General features: G+C 37.1%; 1 protein-coding gene across 3 annotated transcripts in view; it reads left to right on the top strand.

Moving 5' to 3' along the window:
* The window catches only part of FAM135A (family with sequence similarity 135 member A), an 81,194-nt gene that overhangs the window by 38,251 nt on the left and 24,118 nt on the right, over positions 1 to 18,825 (top strand). For 2 of the 3 annotated variants that reach the window (XM_085217823.1, XM_085217825.1), the window contains 10 exons: positions 1,576 to 1,715; positions 1,832 to 1,902; positions 2,232 to 2,405; positions 5,102 to 5,228; positions 5,613 to 5,766; positions 7,283 to 7,360; positions 9,376 to 9,425; positions 11,170 to 11,325; positions 18,248 to 18,321; positions 18,615 to 18,769. In XM_085217823.1, coding sequence (XP_085073949.1) covers positions 1,576 to 1,715; positions 1,832 to 1,902; positions 2,232 to 2,405; positions 5,102 to 5,228; positions 5,613 to 5,766; positions 7,283 to 7,360; positions 9,376 to 9,425; positions 11,170 to 11,325; positions 18,248 to 18,321; positions 18,615 to 18,769 — 1,179 coding nt within the window. The remainder of the gene's footprint in view (positions 1 to 1,575; positions 1,716 to 1,831; positions 1,903 to 2,231; positions 2,406 to 5,101; positions 5,229 to 5,612; positions 5,767 to 7,282; positions 7,361 to 9,375; positions 9,426 to 11,169; positions 11,326 to 18,247; positions 18,322 to 18,614; positions 18,770 to 18,825) is intronic. The other variant, XM_085217824.1, reaches the window with a different exon arrangement.

The following is an 18,825-nucleotide window of genomic DNA, read 5'->3' as shown; positions in this document are numbered from 1 at the left end:
AGTTGACTTACTAATTTAAAAAAAAAAAAAAATAGTTCTGCCTTGTTGGTTTCATATTGTGAGACCTTGACCCCAGGTAGATGTGGCTCTGCCTGCTCCTGGCGCTAGTTCTTCCTTTCCTCTCCTCTCTCACTTCCGAGGATGCAGTTTCATGTTATGCTCAGGTCAGCAGAACTGAGGGCTATAACTCAAGGCGCTGGCAGTGCAGAGGAAGCAGGACCTTGGCCGTGTGTCTCCATTACTGCTTTTATATCAGACTGCAGTGGCAGAATCCCTTTTGCTGATGGTGTACAGCTCTGTCAGATTATGTGTAATGTGAAACTATCCCCTCCCTGCCCTTCATCTCTAGCATATGACATGGATTGATACAAAGTGAACGTGACATTGCATAAGGGAATTACCTTTTAATGATTTATCCTTTTTATTTTGTCCAGAAGACCTAAATTGATGATGCATATGAAAGCACTTCAGCAAAGAAAAATGTGTTTTTACAGGTTTCTAGTTTCTAATGGAAGGTTAAGCTAAAATGTTACAAAGGTGACAGAGTGCAAATATTTGCCATATGCAGACTTGTGCGGTGATTTTCTGTCAGTGGTCTGTGGGCTCCAGAGCTGTAAAGCAGGAAGTATTTATTCAGTTTTCTTTGTATTTTGTGTATTCCTTTGAAGTGATTTAAAAAAAAAAAATTTTTTTTTTTTTAATCAAAGTTTCACATTCCCATTTATACAACCTCTAAGGCTTTGTGTTCTGGAAGAGGTTAATGTGATTGAGACTGTTTGTTGAAGACTGATAAGAAACTGCTGGCCTTTCTGTTGTCTCAGTTCTTCCAAGTTCCACTTTCTTCTATGTGTTGTTTCACAGGATTGTGGCTGTTATCGTATTTCCTGTGTGATAATCCCTTGCTATTAATTATTGCTGAATACTTCCTTGGGAACTTTTAAGAACCATTCCCTTTCTCTTTTCTTCCAAAATTCTTTTGACCTTTTTTGGGAAAGGATTCCCCAACCACTTAGCACATTTTTCTGAACTCTTTTTGATGAGCAGCTTCTGAGCTGAAAGCAGAAGCGTCGTACTGATCAAGAAATGTAAAATTCAGGTGATAGACTTTGAACTGGTCTGGCCATAGTAGTATGCAAAAATCTGGAAGGAAAGGAGGAATCACCTCTGTTCTTGATTAATTCAGTGGAGTGGTGGTACATGCCATCTAACGTCTTTGCCTCATTTGTAGTTAATTCTGAGATCTCAGTATGGTTAAGCATTGCCAAGCAAAAGGAATGATTAATGAAATAACGTTAGTATTTTTGATGCCTTAAATGTCTTACTATAGATTCTTTGATCTAGAAATTGTATTAAAAGTAAATTACATTCAAATATATTGATAAAGTATTTTTTAGAAACAAAGCACATTCCTTCAAACTCCATTAGCTGCTGACTAAAATGGAAACTGCTGCTTTTGTTGGTGTAATGTTTATAAATGTGGTCATGGAAATGATAGGAATGTTAGGATACTTTATTAACTGCTCTGGAGTTTCCAGATGCTAGAACTATTACATTAATACTTGTTTCTCTTTCCAGGTGCAGATCTTGCCTTTCCTGCTTCAATCCATGACAATATAGTTTACAGTAAAACATTTCAGATTCTCTACAAAAATGAGGAAGTTTCTGTGAATGATGTGATGATTTTCAAAATAAAAATGCTGTTAGATGAGAGGAAGGTAATCTGCCAATTTTCTTAACTGTATTCATATGCTTAACTCTTTGTTATGTACAGTTTGAGTTATTATAAATAAGGGACCTGAAAAGGTTTCATGCTTTCACAATTTCTTTTTAGATTGAGGAGTCTCTTAATGAAATGAATTTTCTGCTTACGTTAGACCTACACTTCACGGATACAGACTATTCGTAAGTTTAAATTTGGAAAATTTTATTACAGCAACAGCATATGTTAACTTTTTAAACTAATTAAAACTGTGTTATATATAGATGTACTGTGTTCCTATTAGGTATATGTGAGATTACAAGATAAATCCAACACTGAGGCCTCTTAAGGTTTCATAACCAGCTTGACTCATTTTGTTGTTGTTTTTCCCCTGGGAAGATGCTATTGCATTCCAAAGTATAACACCAGTGCTAAATTGTTATCTGTATCAATTGTTAATTACTTGCTTGCACATTACTCTTTAAATATAGTAATTGTATGTGGTTTTTTTGTTTGTTTTTTTTACTCTTAGACCAGATGACCTGAGCACACTACAGCCAATTAGTAGCCGAACTTTAAAGTTGCACTTTAACTTACACCGGGGCCTTCATCATTACGTCAATGTTATGTTTGATTACTTTCACCTTTCTGTCATATCGGTTATAGTCCATGCTTCTCTGGTTGCTCTGCATCAGCCCTTGATAAGGTAATCTCTTGTTAATAAAATGTAAATGAAGTATCAGGAGCCCAAATGGAAATGCTATAAACACAGTATACTTAGGAAGGAGTTAAGTCTTCATCTGTAAGATCTTCTGCTGACTCTAGTTAGTGACTGAAGTGGATGCTGTTAATAGAATATCCTGAGTTTTAAGGCACCCACAAGGATCATCGAGTCTAATAGAAATAGAGCATCTCTTGCTGACTGTATTCCCTGTTTTCAGTTACTACTGTAATGGCAATAATGTCTGCATTTACCTTTTCTAAAGTAAATGAAACCTCAGATTTTCATTTTTTCTTTAAATAAGTTTTTACCTAGCTTGCACTGAAGCCTTTTTCTTTCATTAGCTCGTATCATCCATTGCAGTCTTTTTGTTTCTCTGTCTCAAAAATAAGCATGAGTAAAGGGCTATACTGTCAGCCACGCAGACAAAACTTTATCTTTAGCGTATCTGTCTTTGCCTTCTTTCAAGGTATTGAAGACCTGAAATGCTTTAAGATTTTTCATATTCAAAATCAGATGGAGATATGAATGCGAAAGCCTTTAGCTTAAGGAATTTTCATGCCTGCACCTGGCTTCACCTCCTGGCAAATACACGTGTTCACATATGTTAGAGTGCCATTCTGTGCAGTAGGACTGTGCTAGTTTGGAGAATTCGAGTAATTTCTTTTTTTTCTTTTTTCTTCCCTCCAAGTTGAATGGTTTTGGTGATGAGTTTGAGGCGAGGCTGTCTGACTGAATGAACTGAACTGTCATGTCTCTGAAGGGATGCCACTGCATTGTTTAAGGGAGGAGCAGTTAGTGAGGAGTGGGAATATCTGAACTATTTTGAGGACCTCATATAATAAAATGACACACTTAAAGTAGCAGCATTTATATGAAATATCAGTTGCTAAAATACAACTCAAGTGAAATTCAAGTGTTTCACCTGTGTTCATCCCTTAGCTATAGGGTCAAACTTCAGTTCATTGAGTGAAAATGAAAAAACAGGCTTTGTTACTAATTTTCAGTCAGAAGTGCATTTGTCCCTTCTGACTTTTTAAAAGGTTGCAGAAAATTTGTATGTTCTTGTAGAAATGTTTCTTCAGTTTCTAGCTTCCTAAGTGTGTGGGAGGAGATGCTAAAACAAAACAACTTCATTGCTGCTTCAGTTATCTTTAAAGTAGGATGCTACTGGTGTTGATGAAATTATTTTAAGGATCCAAGTTGGGCTTTTCATCAATTTTGGGCAGGGAGGGGAAGGAACCTTCAATTGTACAGTGTTTTATTTGAGCTGGCCTACGCTACATTGTAATATTTAGCAAATACTTTGTAGTTGCCATCTCCTTGTCTGGCTCCTATCTTTGGCTTTCTTAAAAGCCTGAGCATGAAGAAGAATATGAACAGAAAATGATCAGAGAATTGGAGTACCTCCCTTACAAATTAGGCTGAGGGCATTGGGCTTGTTCAGCCTGGAGAAGAGAAGGCTGTGAGGAGACTTCATTGCAGCTTTCTGGTATTTAAAAGTGGATTATAAACAGGAGGGGAATCAATTTTTTGCTAGGGTAGACAGTGATAGGACAAGGGGGAATGGTTTTAAGCTCAAGGAAGGAAGGTTTAGATTGTATGTTGGGGAAGTTCTTTACAGAGAGAGTGGTGAGGTGCTGGAACAGGCTGCTCAGAGGGGTTGTAGATGTTCCATCACTGGAGGTGTTCACGAGCAGGTTGGATGGGGCCCTGGGCAGCCTGGTCTAGCACCTGATCTGGAGGTTGGTAGCCCTGCCTGTTGCAGGGAGTTGGTACTTTATTATCCTTAGGGTCCCTTCCAACCCAAGCCATTCTATGATAGCAGACTTCTTTCTTTCCTCCTTCCTTTGGACTCTCTTAAATGAAAGTTTGCTAGGGGGTCACTTTCTGGGCGTTTTCCTTTTCAGATTAGCATCTAGGATCTCTTTCTCTAATGAACACCAAGTGTTAATATTTTACACAAGAGAGAGGAGGTGATTCTACTTGATTACAGCCTTAGTGCCTTGTGCAGTCTATTTTTTTTTAATCAGCTTGTCACTGATTATTCCTGCCCACTGTCTAAAAGCTCCTGTTTTTCGCATTCATTCCTCTTTCACTGCTTCTTCCCCAGCTCTGTCCTCACAAAGCTGCTGTTGTAGGATGCTCTGTTCTCCCAGTAGTTCCTTGATGGGCTTTCCAGTAGCAGAGGTCAGGCTTTTGTTACAAAAACAGCGATGGCAGTTCGTGTGACAGCTTTCCAACTGCTTGCTACTGCTTCACTTGTGGGAAGAAAAGTCCCTCCCATCAAAGGTGTCAGAAAATGAACACTTCTCACCTGTCACAGATCAAAATGGATCTGTATGGCTTAAACTTTCAGGAATGCGTTTAAATTGGAAAGTATAAGAAAGATCTTACATAGTCAACAGCAGAACAGTTGAGGATAATAATTTCTTAAATTGCTCCGATAAGCTGGAGACACTCTTGGAAGAGAACTGCTCCCCAGATGTAGCACTTGAAACTAACTGAGGCTTCTGGGCAATCCCTGCATGGGGAGTCCTAAGAGGGCAGCCCACCATGCTAAAGGCATCCAGGATATTACTGAGAAACAGCTTAAAAAACAAAAACAACAACAACAAAACTATACTAAATTTGTGACACATAGCTTGTTGGATTTACCAGTTCATTTGTGCTTCTTGCAGTTTTCCTCGCCCAGTGAAGAATACGTGGTTAAACAGGAATGCACCAGCACAAAACAGGGACTCCGTGATTCCTTCTCTGGAAAGCGTGGTCTTTGGCAATAACTACACAAAGCAGTTATCAGCTGATGTAAGAATAATCTCAACTGAACGTTTTATTTGTATTTTGTAGGGTGATGTGAATTTTATCTCAATGAGTCTTCTGCAGAAATATTACTTGATAAAGGATGAACTTTGTTAAGACTTATTTTGTTGTGTGATGTAATATGGGAAAATAGAAAAATTGTTGCAGAAGGCTGTTACATCTTTCAAGACTATACAGATGGAAAGCTTACAATATTTAGTGTTTAGCCTTCTTTTTTAAGATACTGCAAACCACTGAGAATTGCAAAAAGCTGAATGAAGTTCATGAAAAGAGGCAATTTGCACGTCTTCTTATTCTGTTAACGCTTCATATATTGTATCAAATTAGTACACCTAAATCTTTTTTCTCTTTTTTTTTTTCTTTTTTTAGGGTTGCAGTTTTGTTGTTTCAGAGTCTTTCCTCAGCCATGCCTATAATTTCCACTATACACTTTGTGCCAGTTTGCTGCTTGCTTTCAAAGGCTTACATAGCTATTTCCTTATGATAACAAAGGAGCTCCCCTCTTCTCACCGAATTGAACTGGGTATGTTGAATTTAATAAAACATACAGCTTTTGCTTTTTCCTGAAATTATCTCCTCTTCTTGACTGAATTGGCATTATTTTCATACATCTTATATATCTAAAATCCTTTTGCTCAAAACTGAGCTGGAATTTAATAATTAAAAAAGGAAAACAGAGACAAATGCATTACAAATTTATGCATAGAAAAATATCACAAACTGAGGCTTTTTCTTTATAGAAGCAAAAACATTACATAGAGTAGTTCTGTGTTGGTTATCTTAATCTTGATATGAAGAGGAACGCCCTGTTAAATGAATGACTCAACTCTTAGTCTAACTTGTAAGGACAAAATGCACTTTTAGCCAAGTAGAATCTGATGGCATTGTTACTGTAAGAATAGGCTTAGACTGTGTCTTGATATTTAAATGATTCAGAGAGGACCTTAAATTCCCCTAAAACACTCTCACAAAATAGATGTGATAGAAAGAAGCTGGCAACTGAATTGCATTGTCAGGAGGTATCTTTTCCTCCTCATTGTAGTCACAACAAGGATTCACATAAGCTTCAGCAGTACTTGGCTCAGGCCTTTACTCATTTCTGTGGGTAACTTGGCTTAGGGAAATGCGATCTTGAAAAGAAATACTCTAAATAAATACATTAAGAGAAAAATTGTATTTACATTTATAATATACACTGAACTGATTCTGCCGATGGTTTGTTTCCTGTGCTGTTGGCTTTATTGTGTTGTTGTTTTTTTTTTAAAGTTTCTGCCATAATTATTTTCTTATTTCTGAATCTTTTTTCTTCATTTATTCCAGTTATTTTGTATATACATTGATTGGGAATATTGATATAACAAAAAGAACTAATACTGTGGATACTAATTATGTGTTATTACTCACTCTTTGCTCATGCTTATCATTAATGCTAATTTGTCTAAACTCCATCAACAGTTACAAATAAAAATAAAATAACAAAAGAAAGGAAAAGAAAGCCACGTTTCTATGATATCTTCTACAAAATAATTGAAGCTCTCTGGACTTTATCATGACGTACAAAATCATCACTTAGACTTCTTTTAATTTTTGAAGTAAATGAACTGCCTTTTGGTGATTTTATACATGAGATGGAAGACAATCTCTTGCCCTGTTTAAATCTCAAATTGTCTATTTTTTGTTTTAAATTAAATTATAACCTCCTTAATTTTGTTTTGTCTGCTTGCTTTGCTGTTGCTCTGCCATACCATTTAAGGAAAGCAGTGATTTTGCAGAAGCATGCACAATCATCTGTTGAACTCAGTTACTGTAATTGAGCTTTTACATATTATTGGTTTCAGGAAATAAAAGAGTAATGTCAATCATGAGTGATACCTAATCTATAAACTACACCAAAATTATATGCTCTCATGTATTTCTCTAACTGCACTAATTGCTAGGCTAGCCATAAGCTTTTTTTACTAACTTTAAGGCAAATAATAAATCACAGATGAAAGGAGGAGTGTAGTAACTAGTCATGTGTGTGCAATCCCTATAACTAGCCAAGGCCAGCATGCAGGTCCTTTATGAACGCCTTCTCAGAAGAAAGTTTCCACGAACCCAGAGAGACGCCTACCTAGGTATGTTTTCAAAGCAGGTGATTTAATCCCTCAGATTTTTATTAATAACATAAAATACTATATTCTTCTCTAAACAGGAACACTATTTCACTATTCAGCCATAATAAGAGTACGTTAAACTCCAGTGAAGTCTGTAGAATTGAACTACTAATTTCTAGTATAGAAAGTAAAATCTTTCACTTATTTGGTTTAGTGTTATTCTGTTTTAATTTTTAAAAGTAATTGAAGAGTTTCATAAACTTAAATAAAACAGCAAAAAATGATAGTTTAATTTAAATCATTATGGACTCAGGGTTTTGTTAGTTTTGTTTGTTTGATTTTGGTTTTTAAATAATTAAAAACTAACAGCGCTTCTTCCTGAGATATCGTTCAGATTGCTTCAGGCTTCTTGAGATTCGATTCTTCTATACCCTACACAAGACATTCTCAAAGATTAGGGTGCATTTATCCACGTCCAAATGGACAACCCACCTTTGGAGAGTGTCAGTGTTGGTTTGATGTTGTGCAAACCATGCTGTTTAAGTGCAAGGCACTTTGCAACGGGGAAAGAAGAAAATAGCAGTTCAGTCTCCTGGACATTAGTGTTAATCATATATAACTGCATTTTGGTTTTGTTTACAAAAAGGAACAAAACAAAACAAAACAATTTTAGCTGAGCCAGCAAAATGTCATCAGGTATTTACTGGATAAATAACATTGCTATCAAATGTTAACAGTTAATTTCATTTTGTCAGTGCTTTTTTTGTTTCCCTTGGTACTGGTACCTCAGATGTAGAAAGAAATCAAATCCCAGTACAAAATTTATTATTTAATTGATTAGATTTGGTTGACTAGAATTGGAATGATTAGTAAGAATTAGTTTTAAACGTTGTTTCAAACCTGTCCTCTATCTCAGTGTGACAAACAGTTTGAATATTCAGTATTGTGTTTCATAGTGAATCAGATATCTTTTTCCATTAGTGACAAAATTTATGTGGCCACAAACACCCCAAAATAAATATATAAACTGTATATAAACTGTTTTCATGCATTTTCAGAATAATTATCAAGTGGTGTCTACTTAGTAGGTATAAGTAGTTTCTTTCCAAATTATTTCTAAACTTGCTTCTTAGAACTTCCTGCATTTCTGTAAGATGCATGTTTTCTCAGACCTTGGAGTTTTTTGAATTAACTTGTCATTGTGTTTAAACCTAAGTATATATAATGTGCAGCAATGATGTGAAAGTCAATAAATACTTAAAAATCTAGAAGATATCAGCAGAAGATTAGTCAACACAGTGTTGCTGTTGGTAAACGTATTTCACTATCCATATCCTAGATTTATTAATGTGAGTTTGCAAGAGTATTTTGTTGGCGTAGATTCTCAAACAAAATAGTGTTTTTTCCTTAATACTGTTTTTTAGGAATTAAATATTTGTTACAAGTAATGCTTCTCTTAACAGTGAGCTATTGAGAGACAAATTAATTAAATTATTTAACCAAGCTGTAAATCCTCAGACAACCAAAGAATCTGTTTTCATTCATGTGGCTCATAAATCAAGTAAATAATATACCCATAGAAAAATGGTGCTAAAGTGAAGAATGCCTGGAAAATCTGAGGCAGAAGATCAGTTGTGTTACCTCAGTTGTGAATGATGACATTGCTGCTGAATAGCTGAGCAGTTCTAAGAGGGTGATGTGCAAACTGTGTAATCTAACTTGCGGTGTTTGCAGAGAGCAACTTGGAATGAAAAACCGGTATCCTTGCCAAGGTCTCATGAGAAACGTTCACAATACATAGTTGCAAACCATTTTTTATTAATCACGTTCTGTCCTCAATATCAGTAATTAGTACGAAATTATTTTAATAAGAGTTTATAATATATTGATTTGAAGCTCATTGTAGAAATTAATGTGGAATGAAGTTTTATTTGATAGCCTCTTTTCTTTTTAATGGTTTTGATTGTGAGATAATTGCCTTTGCTCTGCAACTTGGAAGGTATGTTTTTCATAAATAAATACTCTCATCTTTCCAGAAAACATCGATGTAGAAGTTCGTCTTTCAGAACTGTGTGAAGAAGTAAAGGTAATACTTTTCATTTATTAAATAAGTGAAGTAACTGTAAAAGTAAGAGTATGCTAATTTCATGTGCAACTTAGGAATAAAATGCTTCAGTGATAACAACCTGTATGGCTTTTTGCCACCGTTTCTTTCAGCTATTCTTCTTTCACAGAGAAATTGCTCAGCTGACACACAAACTTCCCTACTGATCATGGTGGTCATGTAGCCATGTAGATTATGAAAGTGAGGATTATAGAAAGATGGATTGCTTGCATTAAAATCACAATTTGAATTTTCTGCATTCATTAGTTGAATCTTTTATTTTGGAACTTGTCAAATAAAAAAAATTATAAGTTTGAGTGGTAGAAACTTGTACAAAAGCAGATTCTCCAGCTCCTCCCTACTTCTGCAAGGTGTTGTGCTGATGCTGTCTCCTCTTTTCCATATATTCTCAAGGAAATACTGCCCACTTAGATGATTCAGATTTGCCTCCTCAACTCTTTCATGTGCACCAGTCAGAATTATCCTCAGCTGAACAACTGATTTTCTTATCACAGATGAGTTTAAAGCAGAAGATTGAGAACTTTTTTTTAAGATTTTCCACGCTTTGTTGCTGAGTGGGCCAACTATGCAGCTTTTGTAGCAGAGTTACTTTCCATTTCTATACTAGTAGTATAATTGCAAGGAAATGTAATACTGCTGTTGGAAAAAAAGTCACTTGTACTGGAGACAAGGCCAATACAGATAGCTCTCTGTGAGCAGCTGGTAATCCTACTTCTTAAACTGGAAAGTTGTGAGGTTTTTTGCTGAGCTTTTTCTGGTGGTTTTTTGTTTGTTTGTTTGTTTTACACTTACACAGCTGCTGTGAATTCTTCCAGTAGTTAAGATTATTTTTTCATTAGTTTTTCCCTTAGCTTGCTGAACTATGTTTATATTTTTTCCTTTTTCTCCTTTCCGTTCTTTTATGCAGTTCTCTTCAAAAGTTCTTCCTCTTCTTTCTAATCTTTCCTACTAAGTTGTTGTTTCAGTATTCATAATCCTCTTTTCTGCTTCCTCTTTAATAGTGCTGAAGTTTGGGTCTTTACTGTTTGTACTTTTTAACGCTTTACCTCAATGCCTTATGTGTCTCCAATGAATTTCTGAAAAATTTTCCTAAAATGGTAGGGGACAGAAGCCTTAAAATTTACATTTGACTGGTATGGAGCTGTATGCTGGGATTACAGTACACTTTTAAGAAAGAAGAACTTGCTTTGTGCTGAATCTATGTAGCCTGGTTCTTGGAAGCCTATATTAGAACATTGATTCCTGAGCATGCTTAAAGTATATGTCAGTATATGATGACATATAAATATTATCATAAGTAGTTAATATTCTAAAATGAAAATGTCTTCACTTGAAGTTTGGACTAGTATATCAAATATCAATTTCCTGCTTTCTGATTCAGACTCCTATTCCTTTCAAGCACACTCCTTTTGTATGTTAGAAAATACAGTAGTTGCAACTCATTGTTATTAAAGGAATAATTGCTTCAGATTAAGATCAGAAGTCCTAATCCTAAAAGACATCTGGATAACATTTAAAGCAACCTAAAACAGTGTGTTTGTGTTGTAACATGACATATTTCATTTCTAATACTTAGACAAAACAGTTCTTATTTGGAAGTTATATTTAAATTAAAATTCTTACTAAGATAAAATACCCTTTTTTTTTTTGTTTTGTCTGTCCATCGTGATCTAGTAGTAACGTAAATCTTTTTTCTAAACTTCAGAAAATGGAAAATCCTGATGAACTGGCAGAACTTATCAATATGAATCTTGCTCAGCTTTGCTCACTTCTGATGGCTCTCTGGGGGCAATTCCTGGAGGTCATTACCTTACAAGAGGAGGTCACAGCATTGCTAGCACAAGAACATCACACATTAAGGGTAAGTATGTGAGAGCTGGTCAGCATTTAAACAGCTCTTCTTCCTTAGGATCAGTGCGTCCCTCTGAACAAGAAATCAGGAAAGGATGGTAGGAGACCTGTGTGGATGAGCAAGGAGATCATGCGCAAACTCAAAGGGAAAAGAGGGTCCATGAAATGTGGAAAAAGGGTCTGATCACTTGGGAAGAATATAGAAATGTTGTCAGGGCCTGCAGGGATGCGACGAGGAAGGCTAAAGCCCGCCTGGAATTGAATCTAGCAAAGGTGATAAAGGATAATAAAAAAGGCTTTTTTTAAGTATGATAACAGTAAAACGAAGACTAGGGAGAATGTGGCTCCCCTGCTAAGTGAGGGGGGGGGTTCTGGTAACGGGGGATACTGAGAAGGCAGAGATACTGAATGCTTTCTTTGCTTCTGTCTTCAGTGAAAAAGCTGCTCTCCCTCAGGAATCCCAGACCCTGGAGGTTAGCGAGGGGGTCTGGGGAATGGAAGACTTCCCTTTAGTCAGGGAAGAGGCAGTCCGAGAGCGCCTAGGCAACCCCAGTGTTCATAAATCCATGGGACCCGATGGGATGCATCCACGGGTGCTGAGGGAGCTGGTGGAAGTGATTGTTGAACCGCTCTCTGTCATCTTTGAGAGGTCTTGGAGAATAGGGGAGGTCCCTGAAGACTGGAGGATAGCCAGTGTCACTCCGGTCTTCAAAAAGGGCAAGAAGGAAGATCCAGGTAATTACAGGCCTGTCAGCCTCACCTCTGTTCCCGGAAGGGTGATGGAACAGCTTGTGCTGGATACCATCTCCAGACAATTGGAAGAAAAGGGAAGTTATCAGGAGTAGTCAGCATGGGTTCACCAGGGGAAGGTCATGCTCGACCAACCTGGTGGCCTTCTATGATGCTGTCATAGATGCTGGGTGGATGGGGGAGGAGCAGTGGATGTAGTCTACCTTGATTTTAGAAAGGCATTTGATACTGTCTCCTACGATATCCTTATAACAAAGCTGAGGAAGTGTGGGATAGATGAGTGGACAGTGAGGTGGGTTGAGAACTGGCTGACTGGCAGAGCGCAGAGGGTCGTCGTTGGTGGTGCAGAGTTGGGAGGATTGGCTGACACGCCTGAAGGCTGTGCTGCCATTCAGCGAGACCTGGACAGGCTGGAGAGCTGGGCAGTAAGAAACCAGATGAGGTTCAACAAAAGCAAGTGTAGGGTCTTGCATCTAGGGAGGAATAATTGCATGCAATTATACCGGTACAGGTTGGGGGATGAGCTGCTGGAGGGAAGCTCTGCAGAGAGGGACCTGGGTGTCCTGGTGGACGACAGGTTGGCCATGAGCCAGCAGTGTGCCCTCGTGGTCAAAAATGTCCAGTGGCATTCCGGGGTGCATTAAGAAGAGCGTATCCAGCAGGTCGAGGGAGGTGATCCTCCCCCTCTACTCTGCCCTGGTAAGGCCTCATCTGGAGTACTGTGTCCAGTTCTGGGCTCCCCAGTACAAAAAAGACAGGGATCTCTTGGAAAGAGTCCAGCGGAGGGCCACAAAGATGGTGAAGGGCCTGGAGCATCTCCCCTGTGAAGAAAGGCTAAGTGAACTGGGTCTGTTTAGCCTTGAGAAAAGAAGACTGAGAGGGGACCTGATCCAGGTCTATAAATATCTGAGGTGTGGGGGGCAGAGTGGCGAGGCTAGACTGTATTCAGCAGTGTGTGGAGACAGGACAAGGGGAAATGGCCAGAAACTGGAGGCATAGGAAGTTCCGCAAAAATGTGTGCAAGAACTTCTGGAGTCTTCTCTGGAGATATTCAAGACCTACCTGGACACCTACCTGTGCGACTTGGTGTAGGGAACCTGCTTTGGTGGGAGGGTTGGACTCAATGATCTCTGGAGGTCTCTTCCAACTCCTACAATTCTGTGATTCTGTATTAACTCTGATGTAATAAAGGGCTTGTTCGTACTCTTAGTGGGACACCTTGTAACGGAAATGCATATAAAAATGGCAAATACAAATTCTAATTTTTCTAGTTTTATTTGTGAAGATTAGTTGGAATCATAAAGGGAGCTGCTATGTTCCATTTGTTAGTTTATGTATTGTCTTGTTAGCATATATTCTTGAAACATAATACATAAAGTACATTGTTTTTGTTTAGAAACCGCTTTGTTGAACTTCTCAATGTGAAACACAGTTCAGAAGGCAAATTGCAGTCCGTGGGAGATGTATTTTTTAGAATTAAGTATTTTTCTGCAGGAGCTATGCCTGGTGCTCACCTCTTTTTTCCTTCCCTACTGCAGTTAGACTGCTTGTTTACATCATAAAATAAGATACATTTTTCTTCTGATTTGAGAATTTACAGTATTTATAGGCTTTGAAAGGGTTGTGAATTGGGATTTAAAAAAAAAAAAGTCAAATTGGAAATGATCCAGCATGTATGTGTGCATATGTATAAAAATAGATTCATCATAGTAACTATACACACAGCGCATCTGTTGATGTGTGTATGTGTATATACACTTGCTGCAGGGTGTCTGCAGCACATAGTGAAATATTTTCTCATATCAACTAAACCTTTCCCCTTATCTTGTAATAAATAAATCTTTCTGTCCCCTCTTTTGTGGTCACAGATTTGAAAAAACATAACAGTTAAAATTTTTCAGAGAGTAAGATTCATTAAAACAAATAAGCAAAATTACCCACCACCCATACTTCCCAAACACGCAACTTGATCTTCAGCCATCTTTACATCTTTACCATCTGACATCATAGTCCATTTTTCACGTCCATCTAAGAGGTCATTTCAAAGCTTATCTGGGGGTTCTCCTTGTAAAGTAATTTTCAGAGAGCTTGTTAGTAGATCCAGTTAATGAGAGTACACATGAACAATATTGTCACAATCCAAAATAAAGTCCATTTTAAGGTTTTAGTCTGCAGAGGTTTGATTTATCTAACCAACAATTCTGTTGTTCACATCAAAAAACCTTCAAAAACCTTTTAGTTTTGAAGGGGACACTGATTATGAAGTATACGTTGACTTGTTTAATGAGGGAATCGTGATTGTGCAGATAATCTATTCTGTACATTAAGTGGACTTTTTGAGAAAGAGTGCAAGACTTGTTTGTTGGAATGGAAATGTTAGCAATAGGAAGGTTTGATCAATTTACTGGACATCTCTGAATCTTACTTTCCTATACTTTTAATATGAATTCTAGAATCTTTCAACTGCAGTGGAAGCTATGAAATGAGAAAACTGTTTCACTTAACCTGCACCTGCATTCAATTGCTGCTAAATTAGTATTTGTACATTTATACGATGAATAAAGCCAAAAGGATCGAGATTTTTATTTTAACTTACCCAATGTTTTGTATGCTAGTAGTGATATGTGCTTAGCTTCTTAAAAGTGGTTTTTAAAATCTCTGATATGTCATTCTCTCTAGTTCTCAAATACCTTATGAATTCAAATTTACTGTGTTTATTTTAGGGAACATCGTAGAACTATAACATACAATTATAAGGTGGCTTAGGTTGGAAGAGACCTTACTGTTGTTCTAGCTCCATCCCCTTGCTATGAGCAGGGCTGTCCCTCATCAGCTCAGCTGCCCAGGGCCCCATCCAACCTGGCCTTGAGCACCTCCAGGGATGGAACACCACAGCTCTCTGGGCATGGGCCAGGGCTTCACTACCCTCTGAGTAAAAAAATTCTTATTAACATCTAACCTAAATCGCCTCTGTTTTAGTTTAAAGACATTCTCCCTTTTCCTATCACTCACTATGAGACCATGTTGGTCCCCCTCCTACTTGTAAATTCCCTTCAAGTGCTGGAAGGCCAGAATGAAGTCTCTCCAGACTCTTCCCTTCCCCAGCCTAAACAAGCCCAAGTTCCTCAACCTTTCTTGGTAGGAGAGGTGCTCCTGCCCTCTGATCATCTTTGTGGCTTTCTCTGGACCTGTTCCACCAGCTCCACATCCCTCCTGTGCTGAGCACCCCAGGCTTGATGCAGTACTCCAACTGGGGCCTGACGAGGGCAGAGTAGAGGGGAACCATCCCCTCCCTCTCCCTTCTGGGCACCTTTCTTTTGGTGCAGCACAGGATGCAGTTGGCCTTCCGGGCTGCAAGTTAGCACTGCTGGTTCATGTCCAGCCTTTCATCAAAGTAATTAATAAGAGTGTACAGACTGAAATACTGTTTGTATTTAGAGTATTTTGGGGATGTTTTCCAGATTTCACAAAATCTGAAGTTCCTTTCCTCCCTTCTTTAAAGACAAAGGCACAACAGAATGCTTTTATGCCCACTTTTTCTAATATCTATCACTATTTTTCAATTTTCTTTAATATGAAAAAAATCTGGTTTTTTTTCTTTAATAAAAGCCGTAGGAATATTTTTTTCTGGGATTATGAATATGCATTTGCAGTATAGTGTGCTGAAGATTTGTGAGTAGTCATCCATATAGCTTGCTACTGAGCAACATCAAGTATAAATTTTCTGAGTTTTCTGTCTTGAGCTCAGAGCTCACTCTTGTTATAACAAACAAAAAATATTTTTAATAAAAAACAATACAAATATGTATAAATATAATAAAGCTAGTTTTACTTTTGAAAGAAGTCACTAATTGCTATTGCTTATTGAGTTCTGCAGTTACTGGATACCTTGGTATCTATCCTAACATCAAAGACTTAAAAAGCAGGACACGGGTAATCTTAAACTTGCCTTTTTATTTAGGGCCTGACAGCAAAGAGCAAGCAGGTTGTCTCTAAGCTTGTTCTCTGACACAAGCTGAATAATACAGCATTGAGAAGGAAATTTTACCTGAGCCAATCTACAGAGAACCAACAATGCGATGGTACTTAATTTTACAAGGACTAATTTGCAGATATCTCAATGGTTTCCTGTTCTCCAAGTTGAGAAGAGCTTTTGTGAATACTTTGCAAATCTGTGCAATTAAAATATATGTAAGTAGACCAAGCGGCACTGGACTTCCCACATGGCAATAGAGCAGGAGTCAGCAATCCACAACTCCTACATTAAAAAGAGATGGTAAATTTGAGCCTTGGTATTCTTAAGAGTATGGTTGATTTCTGATTTTGGATAGTGTTTTGCAGGACTTACTACAATATTTTGCAGTTTGCATTGACAGTCTCGAGAATTCTTATATAAACTTGGGGGAAACCTGCAATGATCATGTTTCAATTAGCGGCGTTGTCCGCAGGTCAACTGATGCAGACTTGCTGATTAGTGAATTCTGGTGGGATTTGAATAATTCTCTTCATGAAAGAATATCTGCTGTTTCTGAAATAAGATTTCTGTACTACACAAAATTCTGTCCTTCTAAATAATCTCTGTATTTTGGAAACAGATGCTTTCTTCTGCTTTCTACCAGGTGCCTAAAGCTCTTTTAAATTTACGTTTTCTTCTTGCAGTATTTATAGACTATACTCTTCACAGGCAAGTTCTCCCTGGGAAGGTTTTATATTAATCTAAGAGAAATGAACGCTTTCAGGGACTCACTCATCTGACTGTTCTTATTAAATGGCCCCCTAGAACGCCTGTCATTTGCATTTGGTCAAATTATTTTCACCCTCTTTGCATAGATGCTTACAAAATGGGCAGTTCTGCTGAAGTATTCTTAGAAAATTAGGTCATAAGGAGATGAAATATTTTAGATCACTTTGCGTACATCTCTGTAAAATGCTATACCAGATTTTAAATGTTTCATAAAACATCAGGATATATGTAGTTGTGCTAGAATGTTCATCAACTACAATAATCTCACTGGCAAGGCTCTCACATTTGTTCAGTTGAAAAAGTTACTTACAGGAGGTTATTAAACAAAGTTTGTACACTACTAGTTCACTTTAGATCTTTGTTTCATAGTGACATCTTCTGGTAGGTCTGAACACGTTATTCCAGAATAATTTCTTTCAGATATAATAGGAGAACTGAGAACTAGCATCTTAGGAATGCTGCTCATCAGTGTGTGGGTGCTCAGTGTTTATTCCACAGCAATTTTTCTATTCTATTTTTATTTTGCTTTTTGTCTGTCATACTTCAGCAAACAAAGCATACTGTCACACTGCACTGAACTGCATGTTTTGATGCAGGTAATTGGCAGTTGCAAAAACAAAAGTTCTAAACAAATGCATTCAGATTGAAGTAATATTTTAATATAATACTTGAAACGTGATTTGCAAAACTTTAACTTGGATTTTCTAGAAACTGTGTTTTCAATACATTGATTATATTTTACTTGTAGTAAGTTGCTGTAGAGTTCACACTATTTTATCTCTGCTTCTGCTTCTATACTTGACAATAAAAAACAAAGTTCCATGTGTTATGAAATAACATTTTAATATTTCATGGTTTATTAACTTCAGAAATACAATTATGTCTTGAATAAAGCACTATAATCAGCACACAGACTGTTATTTATCAATTGCAGCTGAAATTTTGACAAACAATAGATTTTTTTGCACAACAGTTAAGTTGTAGGATTTAGAGTATTCATGAAACGTTTGGAATTCTTCTTGAGAATATGATTCTGATTCTGAAGCTGATTCTCAAGCACATTTAGAAGTGCCCATCAAACAGTCTTTCCTTTCACTAAAATTTCTCATGGTATTTTTGTGTGTTATTGTTTCAAGTGAGCCTGATTTAAATTATTCAATTTTTGGTTATCAGATTTTCAGCAGACATTGAGTATAATGCATTTCCCTTCAGTCACCCACTGCACAAATTAAAATTCTCCTTTCACTTGCAAATCTTGTCTGTGGTATCCTCTTCTCTCACCTGCCCAGACAATTAAAAAAACAGCAAAAAAAACCACAAAAACTTTAATATATATTAATCATACAAGTTAATAATATTGCAGTGTAGGAATGCTGGTAGATTTTCAGAACTTTTATGTAATACAAAACTCAGCTCTAACTGTATTTGGATTTTGCAGGTGCGTAGATTTGCAGAAGCATTCTTCTGTCTTGAGCATCCTAGGCAGGCTGCCCTTGCCTATCAAGAACTACAGTGAGTAGACTTTTGAAGTGCAAAATATGCAGCACATAGTACTGTTATTCTGTGGCAGAAGTACTGTCTTACAAAAATACTTACATAAGTTCAAGAGAAACACAATGTTCTAGAGATTTGAAGTTTTTAAATGAAGAACGTAGTGCGATGCAAACGAGTAATGGAATAATTTTTCTGTTAAATAAATAATTAGTAGAAAAGCATCTACTAAAGGGAATTAAATTGCTGCTAATTTATATTAACATAAAAATAAATAGTTCTGTTTTTTAATGTAGGATACCTTTTTTTTCCAGTGCTCAGAGCCACCTACAAATGTGTACAGCTATAAAAAACACTTCTTTCTGCAGTTCTCTTCCACCCCTTCCTATTGAATGCAGTGAACTAGATGGAGATACGAACTCCTTGCCTATAATCTTTGAAGATCGGTATTTAGATTCAGTTACTGAAGGTAAGCACACCTCCCAGTGCAGTTTTCTCTTTGAAGAAAAGAGCAAAAATGATGTA

This window comes from Meleagris gallopavo, chromosome 2 (assembly GCF_905368555.1).
Source record: "Meleagris gallopavo chromosome 2, MGAL_WU_HG_1.1, whole genome shotgun sequence".
NCBI lineage: Eukaryota > Metazoa > Chordata > Aves > Galliformes > Phasianidae > Meleagris > Meleagris gallopavo.
The sequence above is the reverse complement of the archived record's forward strand: the minus strand, read 5'-3'. Positions and strand labels throughout refer to the sequence as shown.